This window comes from Emys orbicularis, chromosome 22, assembly GCF_028017835.1.
Source record: "Emys orbicularis isolate rEmyOrb1 chromosome 22, rEmyOrb1.hap1, whole genome shotgun sequence".
Classification (NCBI taxonomy): Eukaryota; Metazoa; Chordata; order Testudines; family Emydidae; genus Emys; species Emys orbicularis.
Window position 1 is genome coordinate 10743082 of NC_088704.1, and position 22128 is coordinate 10765209.

Below are 22128 nucleotides of genomic sequence, written 5' to 3' on the forward strand. Positions count from 1 at the left end.
TGAATTTTTCCCCTTCTCAGTTACAGGTCATGCAAAGGCCTCTCGGTTAGTTAGCAAATGCTGCGGAGTCCTCAAGGTCTGGAACTGTAATACGTCAATGATTCTCACAGCTGTGCATATGCCAGCAGCTCTGCCAATGAGGTGTTAGACACTCCAAAATACTGTACAAGCTGCCAGCTATTCATACACTGAGACTGCATTTAACCTGGCAGTGGGAAGGAGAAAGGGTGTGAACCATGGTAATCTATGTCTATAGTTCAGTCTCATGTCTCCATGATGGTATATGAGACTGTTCGTAGGTGATATTTATCTAGGACTGCGTAAAGAACCTGAAGTTCAAGTTTGTGGTATGCAGATACATTTACCAGTAGAGAGAGAAAAGGCTGTACTGTATATTGCATGTGATCTGCATCCATAATTTATTCATCTCAGAGTGCACTGGGATTATGCCATTATTTTAAAAAAAAATCAGAATGGGACCTTTAGAAAGGCATTAGCTAAACAACAAGCCACTTTTACCGAAAAAAGAGAGAAAGCAATCCCATTTTAAAGTTTGAGTTCAGATAAGCATCCCAAATTTTAGACATGCAGCAGATAATAGGAACTCTGAACATTTTGGAGGTGCTTACATCATGCCTGCATTTGCGGTACCTCTCAGCCGTGCAATCCAGTGTTCCCGACTCTCCTGGTTTTATCACAAGCATCTCATGATTGGGGGCGGGGGCATTCTTAAAGGCCCAGCTCTGGGAATGATGGAATTACATCAGTATCTCAGCTTCCATTTTAAACAAAGTAAATTTCTAACCCTTGTGGTTGCAGAGAGAAGATTGAAAATGTGACCCAAGTGTCCCCCAAGGGCTCAGAAGCCAGAAAGCAAAGAAAATTTACTTTTTAGTTTTGTAACATGTCATGATTTGTAATGATTTTTGGAGGCCCGATTCATCATTTTGGGCGTGGGATTGGCCACTCTGCATATCCCTGCACTTTCCCCAAATATTCACTGGCAAGGATAATCTTGCCACCAGTAATAAGATATACCTATCTCATAGAACTGGAAGGAACCCTGAAAGGTCATCAAGTCTAGCCCCCTGCCTTCACTAGCAGGACCAAGTACTGATTTTGCCCCAGATCCCTAAGTGGCCCCCTCAAGAATTGAACTCACAACCCTGGGTATAGCAGGCCAATGCTCAAATGGGGTGCAGTCAGATGCAAAGATGAGGGAGCAGTCTGTTTGACTCCCCACTCAAAGCCCAAGACACAGAACTGTTGAAAGAACCCCACATTAATTCCAAAGGCTATTGCATTGTTTTGCATCACTGGTGTTTGGAAATTGGTTCTGAAAGGCCAGCAATCATGGTTTACATTTTCTAATGTCATGTGGTTAATCAGTCAGCGTACACAACCCCTTTGCACTGGATGAAGTATGGTAGGTATAAGGCCCTCTTGGCAGGAAACCTTGATTCAATTCCCCATTCTGCCTGATGAGGAGAAAGGATTTGAACAGGAACCTCTCCTGTCTCAGATGAGTGCTTTAAGATATTCTAAGGGTTGGGTCCAGTGGTTAGGATTCTCACTTAGGAGGTAAGAGACCCCTGTTCAAATCCCTTCTTCCCCAACAGGTAGAGGGGATAATTGAACTATGATCTCCCAGGAGAGCACTCTAACCACTGGGCTAGAGGTTATGAGGGATTCTCTAGATAATCTTAGGTACCCAAATCATTCTCATAAGAAACAGTTTAGGCCCCAAACTGCCTACTTCCAGGAGAGGTGTTCCCAGCTGTGGACTGCAAGCAGAGATAGGTGCCTGCCTGCAGCCTGGACTTTAAGCACCTAACTGTGCGAGAAGGGGGCTTAGGACACATCCTTCTTGTCAACATCTCCCATTGGCTGGCTTAGGCAGCTCCTCGCCTAGTATGCTGGCTTGTGTGGCTCCTGTTCTGAGGTGCCTATCTGTTCCCATTCATTGTGCAGAGAGCCTGGGCGCCAAATTCAAGCTGTGTGGATCACAGTGATGTTCCAGTGATTTTCTAGGCACCTAAATGTTAGGTGATGCGATGCTGCCCCATTGCAACACCTAACTCCCTTTGCAGTTCTGGGCCTTATCTCCTCCTGCCTTGACTATTGCATCGCGATTCTCTAAAGCGTCCTCCAATCCCCGCCCTCCAGCCCGCTGCCTGTACAGAATGCTCTTTTCACATAAGTACTGTAGTATCATGTTATGCTCTGGCAGCTTTGGATAGGGCAGTGCTTCTCAAACTGGGGCCGCCGCTTGTGTAGGGAAAGCCCCTGGCAGGCCGGGCCGGTTTGTTTACCTGCCCCGTCCGCAAGTCTGGCCGATCGCGGCTCCCACTGGCCGCGGTTCGCTGCTCCAGGCCAATGGGAGCTGCTGGAAGCAGCGGCCAGTACGTTCCTCAGCCTGCGCCGCTTCCAGCAGCTCCCATTGGCCTGGAGCAGTGAACCGCGGCCAGTGGGAGCCGTGATTGGCCGGACCTGCGGACGGGGCAGGTAAACAAACCGGCCCGGCCCGCCAGGGGCTTTCCCTACACAAGCGGCGACCCCAGTTTGAGAAACATTGGGATAGGGTGACACGCTAGGTCTGTGTCTGACTTTAATTACTACCATAGTACCCTGTTATTTCATATTTATATCATGGCATCATAATAATGGTAACTTTTCAGAGTTAGAGCCTGATTTTGCAAGTTCCCACTGAAGTCAAGGGGGCCTTGTGCATAGAACAACTTGCGGCATCTAGGCCTTAAGTTTTCAGCTCAAGGACATTATTCTTTCCCTTTGTTCATATGCTTTCATACCGTTATGAAGTTACTACAAATAATGATCTTCTACATGGCAATATCTTACTAGTTCCTATGGAAATGTAATCATAGCCAGCATTCCGGACAGAGAAAAATATTTTTGATCAAATCAGCCTTTTTTTTTTTTTTATAACAGCAAAATATTCAGCTTTATTTAAAATGCTTACCGTGCAAACGCATTTGATTACAAGGTCATTTACTTGCTTTAGTAAAACATTGTCACAGACAATGCTGTAATTTTGGCTTCAGTATATTAAGTCCAGTATTAATTTACTGAGCCATAATAGAAAAGCTCCCTGACATTTTAAGGTAGAAGTGGATGCAAAAAAAAGGTCCAATTTAAGAGTCTAATTAGGCCTCCAACCAGAACCAAGGTATGGAAGAGAAAAGGGGACATAGCAGTATGAATAAGTGAAACGTTCTGAACGTCCAGAGAGCAAATCCTTTATTCGGCAATACTGTGTCCTAGCACATAGAACTGCGATGGTTATGAAAGAGGAAGAAAAGCAGCTCTCTTCCCTAAAAGAACCTCTCTTAGTGACTGATTCACGCCTGCTGAGATGCAGCACTGGAGGCTTACTGCCTTACAGGAGTTATTACCCTTTTTTGATGCAAGAGGCTCATCAAAGTAGCCCTCAGGATGTTCCAGCTGGGAGCAGAAACTGATGATGGACTCTGGTATTTTATTTAATGCCATCTTGCTTATTTACAAGGAATGTACAAAGGCTTGCTTCTGCAAATGCAGGGGGAACCAAAAGCAAAAGGAGTGCTTCTTTTCAGCCAGCACCCTGACCTAGGCCCTCTCTCTAGGGTCCTGGGCCACGCTGTGCTTACAGGCTTCTACTCAGATTTTTTCCAGTTGTCTCTGTCAGCCAGTTCCTCAAAGGTACCTTAGGTGCCTATCTCCTACTGAAATCATTGGGAACTACAAGCCTAAATACCTTTGAGAATCTGGGCCTGTGTGTCGGTCTTCTCCCACAGATACACCCAGCCCCACCTGGTTACAATACACACTGGAATCCCTCTGCTCCCTTTGCCCTCGGGTCTCTAGTTTTCAAACAGACTCTATGAGACCTTGCTTTAGGTGTGGTCCCTTACCTGTCTCACAACTCTCTTAAGTAGAGGGCATGTTCATACATGAGTTTTTAATGAGATTTTAACTCAACCCATAACAAGGTTTAACCCAGCTCATAACAAAAACCCTTTCCCAGCATCCCTTTCTGGGAGCTGTCCCTTTAAATTTGGCAGAGACAAGCTGCCATAGCCCTAAAGTGGCAGTTTTGCAAATGGCTGCTGCTTGCTTCATTTCCCCTTTTTCCAGCTGGTAAGTATTGTTGTTCATTTCTATTATGTTTTAATCTGGTTTTCCTGTTTGTTTGGCTTCTTTCCCCCTAAAGATACAATTAATTCTTGTAAACAGATACATAAATATGCACCCAGGACCTGCTCCAGGCATATGAGTTGGTGCTAGCAGTGCAGCTGAGAGATGTGAAAACAAAATGTGGCCCTATAGTCTGATTTAATAATTACAGGTGTTAATATACTAATAAAACCTCTGTGCAAGAGAACCAGTGCATAGCTTTACTCTAGTACTTATCTGAAATAATGTAGCTTTCAGATAAATGTACCATTTGCAGTGTCCATCATGTCATCTGAAGAAAAAGGTAGTTTTATTATGTTGTCTACTTTTAATATGTAGTTTTCAGGCTAAAAACTGCTGCACTGACCTTACTGTAGTATAAATCTGCTGCACTTACATTGTAAGAGTCACAGTACAAATGTTTTTTCTGGGTGTTTGGTTCAAAGGTTATGTGCTGGCTGTGCTGGGCAGGCAAACAGCCAAGTGTGGTGTTGCTGGTCAGCTGTTCTGAACAGCAGCAGATGTGAGAATGGGAAATCTAAATGCCTGCTAACCAAGCATCAGCTGAAATACCCTGTCGTATTCTGATACCAAATGTAGCTGATGTTTGTTTTTCTCGAGGAATTAATTATGTGACTCTCCCATTTCTAGGAGAGGGAGGAGGAGACCCTTTGTGGCTCTCTTCCCGTTCCCCAGGGGCAGGGGGAGTAAAGAGAGAGAAACGACCCAGGGACTTTTTGATGCCAACTTGCAGAGTATACAGGAGGTGCATAGGATTTTCCAAGGATCACATGGGTCAGATATATGCATAATAATTCACTAAAGGGTGGCACATGAGGTATCTACCAAGAAACAGTAGCCCACTGGTCAACATAATCGCTGCAAAATGTATGTTCAGACAATATTTCAGGAGTTACGTGTCTATCCTGAAAATGTTGTTCTTAAGGCAGGTAACCAGGAAGTGACATTCTCAGACAATTTCCTTTCAGGCAGGGGGTAACAGATGCTTATTTCCCATCTGGTCCTTGTGTATTGTGTGCCTCATAATGTATGCCTATTTGCATTTGATTTGATTTTCTATGTCACCATCTGTTTCCAATACTTCTACCTGCTCTGACTTGAATCTCTCTACTTTGTTAAATCAGCTTGTACTTGTCTGCACTATAAACGTACCTAAGAGCTGTGTGTGAAGCAGAACAATGACCTGAGGTGAAACTGGTTCGCTGGGGTGTCCTGCTTCTTTGGAAGCAGTGAATCTATGAATACTGTGAGTGTCCAGCGGACCAGGGCTGGGCACTCCAGGCAGATGCTTGGAGGACTTGGGGGTTGGAGTGTGCCTATTGCTGACCTGTAGAGAGAACAGGGCCTGCATAGGCCTAGAGGGGAATACTTATATTGCCTGTGGCCCGTGGCTAAGGTTGCCAAGTGTCCGGTTTTTGACCAGAATGCCCAGTCGAAAAGGGACCCTGGCAGCTCCGGGCAGCACTGCTGACCAGGCCGTTAAAAATCCGATCAGCGGTGCTGCAGAGCTAAGGCAGGCTAGTGCCTCCCTGTCCTGGCACCACGCTGCACTCCAGAACTGGCCAACAGGTCTGGCTCCTAGGCAGGGGGTCCACCTCCTGCACCCCAGCCCCTTGCCTCAACCCGCAGCCCCCTCCTGCAATCTGAATCCCTCAGCTCCACCCCGCAGCCTGGAGCCCCCTCCTGCACCCCTCATCCCCACCCCAAAGCCCGCACCCCCAGCTGGAGCCCTCACCCCCTCCTCCACCCCAACTCCCTTCCCCAGCCTGGAGCCCCCTTCTGCACCCTGAACCCCTCATTTCTGTCCCCATCCTGGAGCCTGCACCCCCAGTTAGAGCCCTCACCCGCTCCCAAGCCCCTGCCCCAGCCCAGTGAAAGTGAGTGAGGGTGGGGGAAAGCGAGCCATTGAGGGAGGGGGAATGTAGTGAGTGGGGGTGGGGCCTCAGGGAAGGGGCAGGGCTAGGGTGGAGTCAGAGAGCTAACCCTGGCAGGCACAGACCAGGCTTCTCTACACTACGGGCAGGTGGTAGGGAGGCACCTCACAGCCCTGGGTACCTCCACAAGAGCCTCTTGCGGGACCTCTTGGAGTGAAATTAGAACCTTTCAGAGCCTTCCTGCAGAGAGTTTGGCTATTGTTCATTTCATAAGTATCTGAGGGTCCTTCCATCCCCAAAGTCACAAAGACCCTAGTGGGCCTCCCCTACAAGGAGCTGAGCAGGATTTTCAGATGATGGTTGGGTGTGCTTTTCTATGTATTCTTGTAATGCTGAGGCTGCTTTACTGCATGTTTCTACATGCATTTTTGCATTGATGAGCCCTGTTTATTGCATAATTCTATATACTCTCCTAATAATAATTCTATAGACTTTTGCAGTCTTGAGGCTGGGATTTTGTGAGTTCTGCACGTTTGAGGCTAACTTTCTGTGCGTGTCTTTTGCCATGTTGAGGACTAGAATTTACATGTTCTGATATGTATTTTTGTAAATCTGAAATTGCAGTAAAACATTCACCTATATGATAGGTGTGACACAGAAACCCCTTGGCAAAGGTCCCCTGTTCTTCGCAAACAGTCTTTGTCTCAAACCTAGCAAACTCACTATACCAAACACATGTCTTGCAGGGTATTTATATATAAAGGGTAACATGTAAGGTATCTACAGAAAGCTCATAACTTATCAAGACTCATAATCATTGTGAAACGTGTGTACGGGCAATATTTAAAGAATAACGTAACTAAGTTGAAAATCTGCTTTAAGGTCTTGGATGTAAAAATTTGTCATTAAGGGGTAATATGTCTCAGTGATGGCCCGTTCAAACAGGAGGGAGTGGTCACCCCTATCCAATTAGCCAATGATGTAATGTAAAGCTCAGTTGTCTAGCCTTGCTCAATCCCAAGACTATCAATGGAAAACCAGCAGGGACAACTGCAAACAATTGAAACTACTTGGAGGTAAAAAAAGAAACATTTCAAGAGGCAGGGGATCGCCCTGTGTATGAATAAAGACAAAAGACTTTTTTGGTATCATACAGAATGGGTAGAGGCACTCTAGATTCATTCACTGAGGAAACATTTTGTGGAGTGGGGATGTCTCCATGAAAGCTTGGATCCTGGTTCCTGTAAAGCCAGCCAGCTCTGCAACAGCTCTGACTTTGGAGGAAAAACCTAGTTGATTAGACAGGGAAGGCAACTGTTAACAAGTGTAGGTCCTAGTTCACATTCTATGATTTTGTTTTGTCTTGTAATCATTTGTTTCCACCACTCTCTCTTGTTCCAAGTTGAATCTCTATTATTTCTTAAAGAAACCTATGTTTGTTCTATTAAAAGTTGCTCATAAGTGCTGTGTGGTTTACAGGAGCAGTGGTTTAAGGTAAAACTAGTAAACTGGGCGTCAAGGCTCCTTCCCCACTCTGAACTTTAGGGTACAGATGTGGGGGCCTGCATGAAAACTTCTAAGCTTAACTACCAGCTTAGATCTGGTCCGCTGCCACCACTCCCAATGGGCTAACTCCCTTCTCTGGGTAGCCTTGAGAGACTTCCACCAACTCCCTGGTGAACACTGATCCAAAACCCCTTGGATCTTAAAACAAGGATGAATTAATCATTCCCCCCCCCCACCTTTCCTTTCCCCCCACCAATTCCTGGTGAGTCCAGATCAATCCCCTTGGATTTTAGAACAAGGAAAAATCAATCAGATTCTTAAAAAGAAGGCTTTTAATTAAAGAAAAAGGTAAAAATTATCTCTGTAAAATCAGGATGGAAAATAACTTTACAGGGTAATCAAACTTAAAGAGCCCAGAGGAACCCCCTCTAGCCTTAGGTTCAAAGTTAAAGCAAACAGAGGTAAACACCCTAGCAAAAGGTACATTTACAAGTTGAGAAAACAAAGATAAAACTAACACTCCTTGCCTGGCTGTACTTACAAGTTTGAAATATGAGAGACTTGTTCAAAAAGATTTGGAGAGCATGGATTGATGTCTGGTCCCTCTTAGTTCCAAGAGCGAACTTCCCCCAAAACAAAGAGCACAAACAAAAGCCTTCCCCCCCACCAAGATTTGAAAGTATCTTGTCCCCTTATTGGTCCTTTGGGTCAGATGTCAGCCAGGTTACCTGAGCTTCTTAACCCTTTACAGGTAAAAGGATTTTGAAGTCTCTGGCCAGGAGGGATTTTATAGTACAGGAGGGCTGTTACCCTTCCCTTTATAGTTATGACACTGGGGTACACTGGTCCTTTCGGGCAGCGGATCTGGGACTTCTGTGCATAGCCAGTGTCAGGGGCTGGATATCACAGGGGAATGATTCAAGGAGACTCGGAGACAGAGGTGCACCTACTGTGAACCTACAAGGCTGGCATAGCCCAAAGGGGAGTGCTTGAGTGGCTGAAAGGCTGATGGTGTTAGGGTGCTGACACCCAGTCACCAAGGGTAAGGCTACCTCTCACTAGAGGCAAGGATTCACAGCCCTGGGCACCCTGAGAACCATCACAATAGGTATCACACAGCAGTGGTGGAGCGACCAAAAAGTTGCTCCTATTCAAAGTGTATTTATTTATGGTACTGCTTTGCATTGTGTGTTTCTTTTTCTATTGTACTCCTGAAAGCATTGTTTAATTAGTTATTAAAATTGCTAATCATTTAAAAGGACAAAATAAATTATTACTCCAGTCTGGGAGTCAAAATTGAACAAAAGACATGTACAATACTCTGTATTCTCATAGAATGTGAACACAATAAGCCTTAAAAGTAGACCTGTTTATTTTGCCCCTTCCCCTCCCCCCCCCCAACTAAAACACAAGAGCAGAATCAAAACCACAAACCCCTAATCCTGTCATAGTAATCTTTGATCCAGACTTCTGGAAACTTGGTATAAATATAGACTTTAAAATATATACAAACATTTCAAAACAGTTTTCATAAGCTTTTTAAAAAGTTTACAATGTTATCCATTGCTTTTTTACCAGAGCGAAATGATAGAATCCCAAAATCAAATAGGCTTATCACTCCATGGAAGCCATCTTTAACGTGGTACCAAGTCACAGGGACGCCACTGTCTTCTAACCGTTTCTTGTAGAGCAGTCCATCATCCCGAAGCACATCATATTCACAGGTTAAAATATAAGACAGGGGGAGTCGGCTGACAATGGAATCTTCAGCCAGAAGAGGTGAAAAAGTTGTCTCTAAAGCTGGTTTAGCCACCTCATAGACTTCATCTGAGTATGAAGTGGGCAAATGTGGTTTGTAGCTTCTGATCTTAAACTCCTCAGGGATATTGTCTGGATTTACCCATCTCCCATACTTCAGTTTCATGTCCAAAGGAACATGGGACCCCTCCATGACATTTTCCAATACTGAGACGTCCTTCTCCAAATACTTCAGACAACAGCCGATAACGTGCTCTCGGTACAGGATGGGCACCGCACAGTTTTGCTGATATGAAGGCAAATAAAAATCTATTGCCTGAAGGCCTGGATAGATCAAAATCTGAGCAAGTGGCTTTGGAAAATTCGATCTGCTCACTAATGCTTGGCAAACAGCAGCAGCAAGAGTGCCTCCAACGCTGTCCCCACTAATGATAACACAGGCAGAATCCACCCCATAGTCTTCTGCCGTCTCCATAAAGTGTGTGCTGGCAGCGAGACAGTCCCTAAATTGAGACGGATACTTGTGCTCCGGAGCCAAACGATACCTACAACATTGGAGACATTGATTATTGGAGAGGCAGCAGAGACTGGGGGTTGGGAGGGACGGTTCTATTCCTAGGCCTGTCACTCACCTTGCAACAAGCTTCTTCACCTAACTGTGCCTCTGTTTCCCTCACGCGCTTTACCTGCTCTGTCTGTTCACCTAAAAATGCAGATTGTTTGTCCAAAACATTCCGCAAATTTGTACTGAATTTGCAAATCGTTTCAGGGGGTGAAAATAATCAAAATGTTTTTGTTTCAACGTGTTTTTTTTTAAAAAAAAGTTTTGATTTTTCAATTCAAAATGATTTTTGTTTGAATTTTAAGTCAATTTTATTTTAAAAAAGGTGTGGGGGGGTTAAAATAAAAAAACCTAAACATTTGGTTTTGGGTCAAATGAAACATTTTGTTCAAACTGAAATGACATTTTTGAGGGTTTTTTTGTTTTTTGGGTTGTTGTTTTTTTGAGGATTCACCAGAAAATTTTTGTTTTGGGTGAAACCAAAACAGTTTTTTTAATCCTTTAGTTTAGTTAACCCTACTGAACTGAAAAATCGGTTAGTCATATAGCTCTATCTATTTAGATTGGAGGCTCTGAAAAGCAGGGACTGCTCCTCACTGTGGGTTCTACTACATCTACCACAATGCAGTGCAGATCTCCGCTAGGTTCTCTAGGCACAACTGTAATCTACATAAGTCATAATAATTTAAAATTTTCTTTCAACGTTCTTCATTCTTGATGGTGGGATTTTCTTACAGAAAGAGCATCCTTTTTAGATGCCCCTAATATTCTGTTTGTTTTTAAATAAATAAATTTTAAATTATCTCCTAGAACTGGAAGGGACCTTGAAAGGTCATTGAGTCCAGCCCCCTGCCTTCACTAGCAGGACCAAGTACTGATTTTGCCCCACATCCTTAAGTGGTACCCTCAAGGATTGAACTCACAACCCTGGGTTTAGCAGGCCAATGCTCAAACCACTGAGTTATCCCAAGCCCCCTGATTTGATACTTGCGACCCGTGAACAAGGAAAGACAATAATTGGGAGAGGAGGTTCAACACCAACTATTTTCTATTTATAGTCAATTTTTTTTCTTCTGCTCTTCCATCCCTCTACCCAGGGTCGGCTCCAGCTTTTTTGCTATCCCAAGCGGTGAAGCGGGGAAAAAAAAAAAAAAAAAAGATAAAGCCGATTGGCGGCACTTCGGTGGGAGCTCAATCGTGCCATTCCCTCTCTTCCTCTTCGGTAGCACTTCGGCGGCAGCTCTAAGAGGAAGAGAGGGACTGAGGGACCCGCCGCCGAAGACCCAGACGTGCCGCCCCTTTCCATTGGCCGCCCCAAGCACCTGCTTCCTTCGCTGGTGCCTGGAGCCAGCCCTGCCTCTACCATTCCTCTCCCAGGGTGCACACTCTGGAAAAAATTTTAATATCCTGACCTGGAAGGAGTTGGGGAAACCCTTCATAGTGAGTTTAATGTTGAGTGGAGCTTTGTCTTCACTCAAAGCCTTATGGATGTGCTCTTCAAAATGGCTATTGGCGTCTAAAAAGTACCCTGGCTTCGTCATTCTTTTGCATTTTTCTTCATTGAGCTGTACACGGTTATTATTAAGTGTGCTATTTAGTAATAATAATTACTACTATTATGCCAAAAGATAAATAAGTCCTCTGTGGGCAGGAAGCATTTCCTTTATATAAGTTGCAATCTTATTGCAACTATTCACATTTCAATAGAGAGTCTTCCCTCAGGAATGGGCTCCACTTAATAGCAGAAAACAATCAGAACTAAAACATGATCAGCTCTCTTTATGAGACACAGACTGCTTCAGAGAAAGGACCAATCAATCAAGGATCCCAATATTAACCGTGAATATAGTAAATATTTTAAAATACATGGGGTCAAGATTTTAAAGGGGCCTTAATCTGCCTCTTGATAAACATTAATTTGGAGGCTGTGATTAAGTTATGAGTGGCATGAAAGAAGGTCACCAATGTGGGAGTGAAGGAGACAGGGAATGGAGGAGACAGGAAGTGTTAATAAAAGGTGGAGCATACCAAGTAGGAGGCATACAGGAGGCGACAAGTAGATACATTCCCTAACATTAATCTGGGGTACTGACAATGCCAAGTATCTACCTCCCAACATGAGAAACTTCAGAGCGGGACATATGAGGAGAAAGAGGTAGACACTTCTCTTAACTCTGCTGCAATAGATTGGACAAGGAGAGATTTTTGACAGAAAAGGCAAATAAAGAATAAATAGTTCACTCATAATAAAATGGAGTGAGTCGTTCCTAAACAGGAAGCAATTACGTTAGCAGTTATGATACAAGAGAAAGAGGCTTTTCAGAGGGGCGTGCACCTTTTGTGTATTGTAAATAGGAAAATGATGCATGCTCTCTCTTAATTTAATGGTATACGTAATATAAGAACATATCCCAAACAAAGTAACCCTGAGGAAGAGTCTCCTATTGCAATGTCTGCTTTCCACAGGTTTGAAGCACATGCCCTCACAAAAAAGGGTAGAGGACATTAGATATGTGTTCAGACACCCTCTTGTTCATTCTACAGCATAACCTTGTGTGACCTTCTCAATAATATTTCCATACCATGTGTAAACTATTTCTTGGGTCTGCAAAAACCATAGTAAATGTTGGATTAAATGCAAAGGAAAAAAATCTGTTTTCATGGCAGGAACCATATCGGGGTTGGGGGTAGTGGGATGACTAGTTTGTGACACAGGGCAGGCCCGGCATCATTGCAGCATGGAGGAAAATGGGGTACAGTGCAGAATGTAAATCTGGGCCTTTTGGTGAGCTGTTTTCATGCTGGACAGGCAGTTGTCCAATAAAGGCATATTCCTGAAAGTTCAACGTGCCAGTTCTAAACTCTCTGTCACAGTTTCAGGGTAACTGCGTTTGTATCCCACTTCCATGGTCCACTCCAGGACTGCCCATTCAGGTCTCTAGCTGTCATCTGTCCCTGGGCAAGGACCTGTGTCCCACTCCCTTTTGACCAGGAGTCTGACAAGGCTCCACAGCCCTCTGACATACACTGTGATCTCCCCAGCAAGCCAGTCTACCTGATGGCCAGCCCTGTGTGGCTTTTTCTCCAACGTCTACGACCAGTGTATACCAGCAATTCTGAGTTACCACACAGCTCTTTCCCAGCAGAGAACATTTATTCTTAAGGTAAAAGCATCACAAAGAAAACCTATAATAAACCATAAACAGATTTAGACACGAAATGTACCCAAAATCATCCGTTGGTTTTACAGGGCTGTGGTAGGCCAATATGGCCTGGGGCCCTACTAAGACCAAAGATCCTGTCCATTTGCTGAATCAAGAGGAAGACCCTGTATCCGTTCAAGCTTAGCTTTTTATACCAAAAACCTTTCTTTGTCTCTTGGTCTCTGGAAAATCCAGTTTCAACCAGAACTTTCAAACCAACCCAGAGGATGGTACCTCTTTGGAGTTGTTTACCATCTCAGCGACTTACCTCAAGCACCCCTGTGACAGACTGACAATTTCCTGAATATACTTTATTGAATTAGGTTGGACCTTGTTGAATTAGGTTTATCGTCTTTGGGGTCCATCGAATTAAAAATGCAATTGAGTGTGTGATATTGTGGAATTGTATGTATGTAACTTCTCTAGGAGACTGACTAATGCAATCCCTGGAAGATATTAAGAACTTCAAAGGGCTTTTTGGAACAATGCACGTGAAGTGTTTTTTCTAGAAAGTACCTGGGGGAATTCAAATGATCCACTTCAAAACCACCCTTTGGAAGTACGCCCTGGGGAGGAAAACCCATTGTTTACTAATTACCTGCTCTTAGAAACTCCATATCAAAGACCCTGACCTGTATAAAGGGTGGAGTAAAATGATATACGTGTGCTAGTTCTGAGCTGATGCTGTTATGAAGTTAAAAGAATGAGGAGTACTTGTGGGCACCTTAGAGACTAACAAATTTATTTGAGCATAAGCTTTCGTGGGCTAAAACCCACTTCATCTGATGCATCCAGTGGAAAGTTGTGACCATACAAGAGACCCCCTTTGTGGGGTTTTAAAGGATTTCTCCTGCTGGAGTCTATGTTAGAACTGGGTTGATGTCTAGTAAGCTTGTTAGTATGCGTGTAGGTTTTTATTGTTTTTAGTAGGTTTTCTCTGTAGTGCTTTTACCAATAGTTGTGATATATCTGTAACGATGGGCAGTCGCACTGTAATCATCTCGGAAGAGAAAGCAAGCAGGTGTGCTTGGGCAGCCAGTCTATGCTGGGAATACCACAGTGAAGGCAGGGAGCTGGGTAGCCTAGAAATACCCCGGTCAGAAGGGTGGGAGAGGCAGGTCTCCACTCACAAAAGGCAGTGGAAGCCTGAGAATGGGTGCTCTCGCTGGACCATTGAGGGGAAATCCAGGTGCAGTTGATCTGATGTATGAAAACCCCCAATGTTCTTAGTTCCTGGAAGAGCTGTGGTAACCTTCCCACAGGAAGTAGAACACAATAATACATAAGCACTAACAGAAGTATTGGGAGCATAAGCTTTCGTGGGTAAGAACCTCACTTGCATCTGAAGAAGTGAGGTTCTTACCCACGAAAGCTTATGCTCCCAATACTTCTGTTAGTCTTAAAGGTGCCACAGGACCCTCTGTTGCTTTTTACAGATTCAGACTAACACGGCTACCCCTCTGATACTTGACATAAGCACTGAATACAATGGTCCCCAAAGATACTGCACAAGGTTGCAATATTTGTCGTACCCACTCCTTGTACATAATCTCCATTTGTACTGGATTAACTCACCCAACAGACACCACCACTGATTCGCTTTCTCTGGCAATATAGCGGCACACTCTGTCATAGGAATCTGAAAACAAATGTTTCCAATGGCACTGAATTAGTGTCTTAAATTCAGATGAGTCCCAGCTGAACATTTGTTTCTTGATCCAGACCCGGATCCAAAATTTTCCATCCCAAATAGTGTGGGGTGAATCCGTAGTTTTGGTTTGGGCCTATTTCTAGTCGTCTTGGGTTTATTTGTTTTTGCCAGTTAAATAGTTGTATTTGTTAGCTTATGAACTGCATTTTCACTTGTTTGCGGCACTGTTAAAGTGCAATACTTTTCACCTTTCCCTTCACATGCATATTTCTAAGAAGCTCAGGTACGGTATTTTCAGACTATCACTGCAACCATATAACACATACCACCCATTCCTGATTTAACAGTAGGTGCAGGTTGGTTCTATGTACGCTAGGGAAGATTTCTACAAGTTTTCTACTGTTCAGCTCCACCAGCGTTGGGAGCCTTAATCCAGATGGGCCATCAACATTTAACACCATATCATGTTACTCTGCTCTGAGGCGGTCCAATCAGTACTGATGTATATTCTGTAACCCAGCTAATGGGCTTGTGCTAAATCTGCCTTGTACTTGTCTAACCTTTTTATTGTTCCGTGAAGGCAGTGGGGTTGAAAGGGAGAAACTGAGGGCAGAATTTGGTCTCTTGATCCTTTCTACGACAATAAATGGATAGTGATGGCTAAATTTTCTTGAAAAGGACCCTAAATTTGCACTCATGATATTAAACCTGCAATTGAAAGTGTATGCAAAATTGGAGACTGGCTTGAAGACCCGTCAAAAATCTGTTTGAGCTGGGCAAAATTTTCAGACGTAGTTTATCTGCCAAAAAATGCAGTTTTGTTTGACCTGAAACTATTTACTAATATGACAGAAATTCACCAAATAGTTTTGGCCAAAAAAATTTTGTGTGGGAGGGCTAGGTTTACAACTTGAGGGACAGCCGTGCTGCTGCCCATCTTATAACCTTTAGCTCAGTGGTTAGGGCACTCATCTAGATGTGGGAGATGAAGGTTTGAATCACTGCTCTGGAGCAGCAATTTGAAACTAGGACACTACCTTCTCCGCTGACTGCCCTAACCACTAGACTATGGGCTGTTCTAGGGGCACTCTCTCTCCTGTTGCAGCTGTTCCAGTTTATATACATAATTATTCATTGGCACAAGGACTTTAACTTGGGTGTTCCCCCTGCTACATCCCCCTTAATCCCAGGCTATAGCGTCATTCTTGCTCTTGCTCTCTGGCCCAGTGACTATTCAAGTATTTTATACAAAGTGGAACAGCCATACCAGGAGAGATGGAAATAGACCCGCCCCAGAATAGCCTATAGCCTGGAGGTTGACGCCCTTATTTAAGAGAAGAGAGATGTGACTTCAAATCCCTGTTCTAGGGTAGGGATCTGAGCCTGAATCCGCCACATCTCAGGTGAGTGTCCTAACCACTGGGCTGAAAATTATTAATGTGGATGGCAACAAAATGCACCACCACCATTTTTTTCCCACTCAGTTTGATCCAAACTGATGGCTTTAATTAATTAATTTGCGGAACCGAAAAAATCAATTATTCATCCAGCTCTATCCGGAGTATTTTCAGTTTTCTAGAAAACAAGAGGCTAGTTTCCTTGTGGCAAAGATACCAGTGTTAGCCATCCAAGCAATTCGTGACAATCCACTTCCTAGAGAATCATAGAATCATAGAATATCAGGGTTGGAAGGGACCTCAGGAGGTCATATAGTCCAACCCCCTGCTCAAAGCAGGACCAATCCCCAACTAAATCATCCCAGCCAGGGCTTCGTCAAGCCTGACCTTAAAAACCTCTAAGGAAGGAGATTCCACCACCTCCCTAGGGAACCCATTCCAGTGCTTCACCACCCTCCCAGTGAAAAAGTTTTTCCTAATATCCAACCTAAACTTCCCCCACTGCAACTTGAGACCATGACTCCTTGTTCTGTCATCTGGTACCACTGAGAACAGTCTAGATCCATCCTCTTCGGAACCCCCTTTCAGGTAGTTGAAAGCAGCTATCAAATCCCTCCTCATTCTTCTCTTCTGCAGACTAAACAATCCCAGTTCCCTCAGCCTCTCCTCATAGGGGGTTCCAGCCCCCTAATCATTTTTGTTGCCCTCCACTGGACTCTTTCCAATTTTTCCACATCCTTCTTGTAGTGTGGGGTCCAAAACTGGACACAGTACTCCAGATGAGGCCTCACCAATGCCAAATAGAGGGGAATGATCACGTCCCTCGATCTGCTGGCAATGCCCCTACTTATACAGCCCAATTTTCTTTCTTTGTTTCTTCCAACCGTAGTAGAAAAGCTTTGGGTGGCCTATGACAGGCAATCTTTTCTACCTAGTGTGAACTCTCCACCCACCCCCAAAAACCAAACCCCTCCATGTGACATTTTAACATCACATGGACACCCAAAATACCGGCACCAATAAACATTACAGACCTCAATCCTCCCCTCAGAGTTCAATGGAGTTGCACAAATTTAAATAAAAACAGGGCGTTAGGCCATCAGGCTTCAGAAGGTTGGATTTGAAAGCTGTTTTTACCAACAGCAACCAGTGTACATTAATTTAGATACTAATATGGAAGCCACAACTCCATTTGGATACAATAAGAACTGGTCTAAAACTTCTCCTGAAATGGGAAACAGACCTGGAACCTTTTCTGTGGTTCTAAACAGTTCAGATGAGTTATTTGTTTTAAATACCGTTAGTGTTTCTCCCCCGCCCCTTTAAAGACTTACTAATGCTTCCAAACATCCAGCCTCCTCCATGCAAGTAGATGAGCCCTCTCCTTAGGCCAGCAGAAGGCGCTCTAGGCTGGTAAACCCTCACAGGCACATCCTCAAACTGCAGATCCTTGATGAAGAGTTTGGGGTCCTCCGGCAGTTTTTTTCCATCTTGTGTGTAGCGGACGAAGTCAATCTCAGAGCAGAAACCCAGGCGCTCCAAAATCTTACCCTGTTTGGAACAAGGAAGGCCAGAAATTAATTGAAGATGGCCCAGTGCACAGGGCTTAGTGGGTTATTTTTTGCTATGGGCAACTAAAGATGTGGCTATTTACAGTAGTGTTTTGAGCTCATAAAACAGGATTTCAAGTAAATGTAGTGATGGTCATCAGAACTGGGCAAATAACTGATTTTTTTGGCCATTCTGAAAAACCAGGGGGTGGGGGACTGGTGCAGGTCGAACCAATTTTGAAAAATTAAAAATAAAGATGTTGGCAAACTGGAAAAAAATCCATTACAGGTCAAAAGAAACTTCTTGTTTGACTGAAACATTTTATTGGTGGCATTTTTAAAGGGTTCGATTCACAAAATGGCTGGAGGAGGAGGCAGTGCTGGTGCTCTTCTTATAACTTGTAGTCCAGTGGTTAGGGCACCTACCTGTATTCAGTTCCTCCCTCCATTTAATGTGGAGAAGGGATTTGACTTTGCATTCTCCGCAGTGCATAAAAGTACCCTCGCTACTGGGCTATGGGGCATTCTGGTGTGGGTCTCTCTGTCTCCATTGATGAAGCTGCTGAACGGTGTATAAATAATTAAATAGTCATTGGAACAGGGACTTGAATTTGGGTCTCCCATACCACAGATGAATGAGTGGCTAACCACCTCTACAGAGTCAGCCTCTCTCTTTCCCTCGCCCAATGGCTATTCACTGTCATTCACAGTGGTACTCCACAGGCATTCATAATGTGGGAGACCCAAGTTCAAATCTCTTCTCCACATCAGACAGCAGGAGGAATTGGGCTACAAGGAGGACACCATCACCTCTGCTGGTTGTGTGAATGGCAACTAAATCCGGGGGGAATTGGCCAAAACTATTTGGTGAATTCGTGTCAAATTTGGGAATACTTTTGGTTTACCCAAAACTGCCCATTTTTTTTGGTGAATATACTATTCGTGTGAAAATTTTCCCCCAGCTCTGATGGTAAAAGTTGCCATGTTGATAGGCCTGGAGATGAAAGTCCTCTGTTTTTCCTCTGAATAAATGCCTCATTGGTAGTGGCTGTGCAAGTTACCCCCCCTACATCTCCCAGTTTTTATGCCTCAAAATAGAAGGTGCTTTAGCTCTCCTGGCCTATTAAGTCCTTTGCCTTTGCCAAGAATGCTAACAAAAGTTCCAGTCCATGCCAATAGTGGTCATTGGTCCACTAGGAAGTGAACTAAGATCATCAACTCCTTCAACAGAGATAACCAAATAGCTTCAGATTATTGTGAATTGTGGTTGCCACAACAGGTTAATTTGAACAGTTGACCTAGAGGTAAAAGGCTTTGTATTCCATCACCAATCCCCATGAGCCATCTAATCCCCATTGTTAAAAAGTTGTACTATAAAACTAGCTTTCAGACAGAGAAATTTGGTAATGCAGTTGTGCATCAGATACAGGAAACTGATTATCGTTTCTGTAACCAAGAAATAAAATAATCATCTCTTCCTTACACAAGCACTAGAATTGTGTGAAGTGTTCAACTTGGATCTCAAAAGTTGTCAAAATTAGACTTTGTCCATTCACGGCCATTTGCTAAGCCATTGGACTTTTAGACAATAAGAAAATTAATAGCTGTAGGTGAGCCGGGGGGCAAAAAGTTTACACCTTTCCAGCTTACGGAACAATCAAAACACACCAACTTACTGCAAACATTTGAGGCTGCTATTAGCTTGTGAGTTTCATTCCCATACATAGTTCTGAACATATGCAAATCTGCATGAACATGCAAGGGCACATCAGACCTAAACCTTGCGTTGTGGGCTCACAACAATCCAACTAAGCTATGGAAAGGCAACCTCTTTTTGAACATGAAGGCATGCTAGCCCATACAAACCAGTTTAAAAAAAAAAAAAAAAAAAAAAAAAAAGTTAAACCATTTCAGTTTTGCAAGCAGTTTTTATTGAGTTATGTTTCACGGAAATATTTCACCCAGTGAGATTTATATATTTGGTGGAAAGCCGGGTGTTGCTTCTTAATGGTATGCATTGCATGAATCTCCTTGCAGATCCCAGAGGATCTGTGAACGCTCTACCCTAAGTATTTCCACAAGGATGGAGCAGCAAGGAAAGGAAACCTCTGTGTCAGGCCAGCTGCTGTTCTACAGGTGTTAGTTGCAGCCTTGAGGACAGTAGCTGCTGTTGCCCTAAGAAGGGCAGGGGTAGCAGAGGATGTACGTAGCAGCAGATTTCCAGCCCCCTCAGTCCCAGACTTGATCTCAGCTGGTCCCTGGACAGTGGAATTCAGAGTTGAATTCTCTGCCACATTGATTTAGTTGGGAATTGGTCCTGCTTTGAGCAGGGGGTTGGACTAGGTGACCTCCTGAGGTCCCTTCCAACCCTGAGATTCTATGATTCTATCATTGACTTATGCATCAAATTCTGCTGGCAGGAGCATATCTGCACCCGCAGGAGAATGGAATTTGCTCCATAACTCAAATTCAGCCTTTCTTCTTCTCTTAAATACTTGTCCCATCTCTCCTAGTTTCTGTCTCAGCAGAGCGCACCACATTTCAACATTTACTTTTTACAATTTCCCCCCTGCTTCCCCTCCAACCCTCCCATGTCAATCAAAAAACAAAATGAAAATGCAGTTCCAAGCCATGTCAACTCACCAGAACACATGAAATAATCAACAGGCAGTGAACGATGCGAAGCTTTCCAGGTTGCTCGACTCCAGGAGGGATTTTGGAATAGGCGAGCTCATAATAAATTGCCCATGCTGCCACCATAGTAAAAGAAACAATCAATATTTCTGCTGCAATTGTGAACAAGGAGTAAACAAGCTCCATGTCTCTCTTGGCTGGGGGTGATGTAGTCAGAGAATTGACTTTGACTTGATGTTCCTTCCAGTTTCTGAAGTGTCTTGGTTATATAACTAAGTTATTACATCCACCAAAGAATGTGGGTTGTAGTCCCAAGCTGAAACAACAATGGAGAATGTTTTTATGGCACCCAACATTTCATCACAGCACTGTTGACGCCTGAAAAGGATTTCATAACAATTTGGGCAAGTGTTGCAGATAAATACTAGTTAGAGGATCACATTGAACATTGTGCAAAAATGAGATTGTATGTGCCTGCACTGTAACCGGCTGGATTCATGTGTTTAACCTAGGCTTTCTCATGCACAGCAGTATAAAATTCTGCTAGCGACTCTTTTGGCAAGTGAGTCCATCCTGACAGCCACACAAGTGATGTGCAGATTTGGTCATGGAGAGACCGAGCCAGCCAAACTACAGTAGCTAAACCTAAACTGTACATGTACAAAGTTAACACTGCTACAGGTAGTCAGCAGGACAGTTCTGTATCTACAGTGTATTCCTCCCAAGGGACATGGGACTTATGCATTTAATTTTTGATGCGGCTGGTAATTGTAGACCTTCTTAGGCATCCCACTATTTTCAGAGGGTAAAGGACGGGGAGGAAGTGACAATGTCTTGAATCTTTTAGAAGTTTGATTCAGACAAGTATCCAAAAGTTCAGATGATTTTCTCTGTATATTTGGTGGTATTCAGCCTGGGCTAATCCACAGCCTCATTCTTTCACCCCAAAACAGGCACCAGAAGGGTCAGCCCAATACAGTGGGAATTTAAGATACCTACTTTAGCAATGAAGGGAGCAAACTGTTTAGTTCTTCAATAGTGGTTCTGCATTTAGACTGTGGGATGAACTCCAAACTATGTTAAATGGGCCAGATTGCCAGCAGGTGTAAATTAGTATCTCTTCATTGAATTCAAATGGAGCTACATCAATTTGTACCAAATTGGTTTAGCCCTTGGTGTTTGGAAGCAATTCTGACAGCAGGGAACAATTCTTAGTTCATGTCTTGCCACCCTTCCCAACTTCGTTCCAATTTGAGGTTCTGCCAGCATTCGTAAGTGACTGTGTGTACTTCTTCTTCTAGCAGTAAGTTGGTTCCACCTTTCCCAAAATCCTCATCAGCCTTTGTAACGCCTCCCATTTGGCTTCCCTTAGTTCCCAGCTCTTTGAATTGCAGCATTTACATAATGCTGCCTACTGCCTCCTAACATGCACAGAAAAGTTCACCCACATCAGTCCCACTTTCAAGCAACTTCCATGGCCCCTTCCCGTAAGGACCCAATTTAATTTTATTCTTTTAATTCCCAAAGCCCTCTATGGTCTTGCTATGGCCTGTCTTGTGGCTTTGGTCACTCTCTCTTCCTCTTTTACACTCCCTATTTTTTCCTAATGTTCTCCTTCCTGTACCACTGTAGGTACAAGAGCTATCATTTCTGCAGCTCCTGACATCTTGACCAGCCTTCCTGCATTTCTTTGCCTCAATAACTCTCTATCTCATTTGGAAACTCAGCTGAAAAAATATAGTTTCCTTCTTAGCAACATTTCCCCCGGGCCCTGATATTATTTAGCTCTGTAACTGCAC

General features: G+C 43.8%; 1 protein-coding gene across 1 annotated transcript; it reads right to left on the reverse strand.

Moving 5' to 3' along the window:
• Positions 1-9102: 9102 nt before the first annotated feature.
• Positions 9103-20515, reverse strand: LOC135893340 (arylacetamide deacetylase-like 4). The gene is made up of 4 exons (XM_065421134.1): positions 20339-20515; positions 17480-17696; positions 14673-14736; positions 9103-9877 (listed from the first exon to the last, which is right to left on the reverse strand). The coding sequence occupies exons 1-4, from the start codon at positions 20513-20515 to the stop codon at positions 9103-9105; spliced, it is 1233 nt and encodes a 410-aa protein (XP_065277206.1).
• Between the last annotated feature and the right edge of the window lie 1613 nt (positions 20516-22128).

Bases quoted from the DNA above. Each gene is read 5' to 3' on its own strand.
- LOC135893340 (XM_065421134.1), bottom strand. From the start codon at position 20,515: ATGGAGCTTGTTTACTCCTTGTTCACAATTGCAGCAGAAATATTGATT. The intron at 14,737-17,479 runs GTAAGTCTTTAA...ATTTGTTTTCAG, and splicing joins CTGGATGTTTGGAAGCATTA to ATTCCTATGACAGAGTGTGC. The intron at 9,878-14,672 runs GTGAGTTAATCC...CCAATGTTGTAG, and splicing joins TCAGTGGTGGTGTCTGTTGG to GTATCGTTTGGCTCCGGAGC.